The sequence below is a fragment of the Cebus imitator genome, unplaced genomic scaffold (assembly GCF_001604975.1).
Source record: "Cebus imitator isolate Cc_AM_T3 unplaced genomic scaffold, Cebus_imitator-1.0 Scaffold306, whole genome shotgun sequence".
Classification (NCBI taxonomy): domain Eukaryota; kingdom Metazoa; phylum Chordata; class Mammalia; order Primates; family Cebidae; genus Cebus; species Cebus imitator.
Genome location: NW_016107621.1, coordinates 1,380,403 through 1,385,494, shown reverse-complemented (window position 1 = coordinate 1,385,494; position 5,092 = coordinate 1,380,403). Strand labels below are relative to the sequence as shown.

Here is a 5,092-nt window from a genome sequence, read left to right as displayed (position 1 = left end):
AATTACTAGACTTTTTGTTGTTGTTGTTTTTTGAGACAAAGTTTTGTTCTTGTCACTCAGGCTGGAGTCCAGTGGCTCCATCTCAGCTCACTGCAACCTCCGCCTCCCAGGTTCAAGCAATTCTCCTGCCTCAGCCTCCCAAGTAGCCGGGATTACAGGCGCCTGTCATCACACCCAGCTAATTTTTGCGTTTTTGGTAGAGACGGGGTTTCACCATGTTGGCCAGGCTGGTCTTGAACTCCTGACCTTAGGTGATCCGCCCGCGTCGGCCTCTGAAAGTGCTGGGATTACAGGCGTGAGCCACTGTGCCGGCCATATATAGATTTTTTAATTCCACACACCAAGCAATGGATGCCAGCTGGGTGCCCTCCAATTCAATCTACCTGGAAATAATGTCAGATCCCACAGGTTGGGGGCTCAGTCCCCAAGACTGCCCCCAGACACAGACACCAGTCACAAGTCCAGGCCTCCTGAACTTCCGACTGATTGGCTCCAACCCATGACCTCCTCTTTGGGTTCAATTAATTTGCTGGAGTGGCTCAAAGAACTCAGGGAAACACTTACCTTTACTGGTTTACTATAAAGCAGAGGTCCCCAACCCCCGGACCATGGACCAGTACCGTTCGTGGCCTCTTAGGAACGGGGCCCCACAGTAGGAGGCCAGCGAGCATTAACCACCTGAACTCTACCTCCTCTCAGACCAGTTGCGGCAGGAGATTCCGGGAGGGCGAACCCTACTGTGAACTGTGCCTGCCAGGGACCTAGATTGCCCGCTCCTATGAGAATCTAACCAATGCTTGATGACCTGAGGTAGAACAGTTTCATCCAGAAACCGACCCCCTCACAGTCCGTGGGAAAAACTGTCTTCCATGAAACCAGTCCCTGGTGCCAAAAAGGTCGGGTGCTGCAACAAAGGATACTGGAAAAGATGAAGAGATGTGTAAGGCGAGGGATGCGGGAAGGGCCGCAGAGCTTCCACACCCTCCCTGGGTGCACCACCCTCAAGGAACCAGTCCTTGGGTTTTAATGGAGGTTTTAGGACACCAGCACTCCTTCCCCCAGGGTATAGAGTGGGACCCTCTCTGGGGAGGGTCCTAAGACCCCAGGCAGGAAGGTGGGGAAAGAGTCCTGCCTTGGGGCAGGTGAGTCCTGCCTTGGGGCAGGTGAAAGGAGGGCAGAAGAAGATCAGAGAGATTGTGGTTTCTTGACGTCTAACACACCCCACATTATAATAATAAAAGATTGTGGCCGGGCGGGGTGGCTCATGCCTATAATCCCAGCACTTTGGGAGACTGAGGCGGGTGGATCACTTGAGGCTGGAAGCTCAAGACAAGCCTGGGCAACGTGGTGAAACCCTGACTCTACTAAAAAAATACAAAAATTTGCCAGGCGTGGTGGTGCAGTCTTATAATTCCAGCTACTCAGGAGGCTGAGGTGGGAGGAGCGCTTGAACCTGAGAAGCAGAGGTTGCAGTGAGCCAAGATCACGCCACTGTACTCTAACCTGGGCAACAGAGCAATACTCTGCACTCCCTCCCCCCGCCCCCGCCAAAAAAAAGGCCTGACGCAGGTAATCACACCTGTAATCCCAGCAAGATTATAGCAAGGGCTATGGGAGTTACGAGCCAGGAACCATGGACGAAAACCAAAATACATCTTAACTAACACCACACAGGGTCTCGCTATGTTGCCCAGGCTGATCTTAACCTCCTGGGCTCAAATGAACCTCCTGTCTTGGCCTCCCAAAGTCCTGGGATTATAGACATGAGCACCTGGCCTTACCTTTCAGTCCAGTTTGTCAGTTTTTTTCTTTGTGTTTAAGAAATCTTTTCCTACTCCAAGCTCATGCAAATACGTTTTCTTCTACAAGCTTTATTGTTTTAGCTTTTACATTTAGACCTACAATCTGGCTAGAATTAATGTTTATGTGTGGGGGAGGTAGGGATCAATATGGATATCCTGTTGACCCAGTGCCTTTTATTGAAAAGACTTCCCAGCCTGGCGAGGTGTAATCTCAGCACTTTGGGAGACCTAGGTGGGTGGATCACCTGAGGTCGGGAGACCAGCCTGACCAACGAGGAGAAATCTCGTCTCTACTAAAATACAAAATTAGATGGGTGTGGTGGTGGGGGGACTGTAATCCCAGCTACTCGGGAGGCTGAGGCAGGAGAATTGCTTGAACCTGGGAGGCGGAGGTTGCGGTGAGCCAAGATTGTGCCATTGCACTCCAGCCTGGGCAACAAGAGCCAAACTCCGACTCAAAAAAAAAAAGACAAGACAAGACTTCCCTTTCCCCACTGAATTGCAGTGTGTTGTCATAAACTGCACGACTTGCCGTGTGTGTCCCTGTGGACTCTTGTATTCCATGCATCAATCTGCCCATTCTTGTGCCACACTGTGGCTTTATGTCTCAATATCAGGAAGGATAAGCCCTCCAGCTTTGTCACAATTTCCTTTGTCACATCCTCTGTGTGCTCAGGACCTACCTGGAAGAGGAGCTGGTGAAGGCACGGGAACGTCCCCGTCCCCGGAAGGACATGTATGAGAAGATGGTAGCTGTGGACCCTGGGGCCCCTACCCCTGAGGAGCATGCCCAGGGTGCAGTCACCAAGCCTCGCTACATGCAGTGGAGGGAAACCGTGAGCTCCACCTCCACCCTGGGCTTCCGGATCGAGGGCATTAAGGTGAGGGCCAGGAGTGGCCTGTCCCGTCCCAGGAAGGCCTAGAGCCAGATCCCAGGCAGGGCTTCTTGGGGAAAGCTGGGAGAGAGTACGGGAGACAGCAGGGGATGAAAGGCTGGGGCTGGGGCGGCCCAGCCTCTCTTACCCCCACACCCATCAGAACCCATGTTCTGTTTATCTGTCTGCCTGATCATCTCCTGAGTCCATCTTTTTCTTCTCTCCTTCTTCATGGTCACATCCTAGTCCAGCCCCATCTTCTCCTGCCTCCATCTCCCTCGGTGTGCCGGCCCTGATCTCCCTGCAGCACAAGAGCTGGAGGGATCCCTTTCCCCCAGCTATGGAGGTTTCTCTTTTTCCTTCGGCATTCCTTTTTCTTTTTTTTTTTTTTTACCACAACCTCTGCCTCCCAGGTTTAAGCGATTCTCCTGCCTCAGCCTCCCAAGTATCTGCGATTATAGGCATGCACCACTATGCCCAGCTACTGTATTCCTTTTTCTTTGGAAAATTAAATATAATTGTTTGAATAGGTCACGTATGGTGGCTCATGCCTGTAATCCCAGCAGTCTTGGAGGCCAAGGCAAGAGGATTGCTTGAGGCCAGGAGGCGTTCAGGACTAAGCTGGGTAACATAGGGAACCTCTGCTTTCTAGAAGAAAAAAAATTGCTTGAATAGCTAGTCACATAGTTCAAAAGTCAAATAATATTATAAAAGGGTAAATGTGGAGAAATTTCTCTCCCAACCCTGCTGTTGTCCTCCCCATTCTGTCCCTTCTCTGCCTGCTCGTGGGGAACCACTTTACGAGCTTCTTGTATTTCTTCCTGACACTGCAAGTAAATGCAGTTATATATCCTAAATGTTCCTCAGTATGCATATTGATTACTACTTTGTTCTTTTCACTTCATAGTAACATCTGGACTGGGCGCGGTGGCTCATGCCTTACTTCCAGCACTTTGGGAGGCCGAGGTGGGCAGATCACAAGGTCAAGAGATAGAAAAACCTCGTCTCTACTAAAAATACAAAAATTAGCTGGGCATGGTGGTGCATACCTGTAGTCCCAGCTACTCGGGAGGCTGAGGCAGGAGAATCGCTTGAACCTGGGGGGCAGAGATTGCAGTGAACTGAGATCACGCCACTACACCGACAGAGCGAGACTTCATTTCAAAAAAAAAAATAGAAATTGTAACATCCTGGAGAGTTTTCCACGTCATTCCCTAGACAGCCTCCTCTTTCTTACTGCTTTTTTTTTTTTCCCCCACAGTTATGTCACACTCTCTTTGTGAATGTGCCATGGTACCCTATAGACAGACACCTGGGTTATTTCCATTTTTTGCCATTACCAGGCCTCAAAGAATCACATTGTACATAAGACATTTTGCAAGTATGCAGATTTAGCCGTAGATCAGATTTCCAGAAGCAGCACTACTGGCCAAAGACTAAAGGCGCGGCAATTTGCTAGAGTTGACCAAACTTCCACTATCGGTGTTATGCCGCTGCACATCCCACCAGCCATGTGTGAGAATGCCTTTTTCGGATCCGACCCTGCCATTTTCCTGTTCAAAACCAGCAAAGTTCCACAGCCTGTAGGGCCCTTTGGGATATAGCTTCGTCTCTCCCTCATTCTTCTCTTTTCTTTTTGAGTCGGAGTCTCACTGTCACCCAGGCTAGAGTGCCATGGCACAATCTCAACTCACTGCAACCTCCACCTCCCGGGTTTAAGCAATTCTCCCACCTCAGCTTCCCGACTCAGTGCAATTACTGGCATGCACTATCACGCCTGGCTAATCGTTTGTATTTTTAACAGAGATGGGGTTTCACTATGTTGGCCAAGCTGATCTTGAATTCCTGGCCTCAAGTGATCTGCCTGCCTCAGCCTCCCAAGTGCTGGGATCACAGGCGTGAGCCACCGCGCCCGGCCTCTCATTCCTCTCATTCTCTTTGTTTACCTTCAGGCACAGTGAAGCACTTTCATTTCCTTGAAATGGGCCTGCTTTTTCCTGCCACAAGGCCTCTGCCCCCCTCTGCCAGGAATGCTCTTATTGATTGATTGATTGAGATGAGGTTTCGCTCTGTCATTTGGCTCTGTTGCCCAGGCTGGAGTGCAGTGGCACGATCACAGCTCACTGCAGCCTCAATCTCTGAAGCTCCAGCGATCCCCTTACCTTGGCCTCCTGAGTAGCTGGGACCACAGGTGCATGCCACCACACCCTGGTCTCTTCCCTCTATGTCCCCTGGTTGATTCTCAGTCATTTTTCTGTCTCCTTTCAAATTTTGCTTCCTCAGGGAAGCCCTCCCTGATTTTCTTTCTTTTTTTTTGAGATGGAGTTTCGCTCTTGTTACTCAGGCTGGAGTGCAATGGCGCGATCTCGGCTCACCGCAACCTCCGCCTCCTGGGTTCAGGCAATTCTCCTGCCT

At 50.5% G+C, this 5,092-nt stretch overlaps 1 protein-coding gene across 2 annotated transcripts in view; it reads left to right on the top strand.

Annotated features, from left to right (window-relative positions):
* The window catches only part of ITPKC (inositol-trisphosphate 3-kinase C), a 24,574-nt gene that overhangs the window by 14,384 nt on the left and 5,098 nt on the right, over positions 1 to 5,092 (top strand). For both annotated transcript variants that reach the window (XM_017503173.2, XM_017503175.2), the window contains exon 4: positions 2,479 to 2,683. In XM_017503173.2, the coding sequence (XP_017358662.1) occupies positions 2,479 to 2,683 (205 nt within the window). The remainder of the gene's footprint in view (positions 1 to 2,478; positions 2,684 to 5,092) is intronic.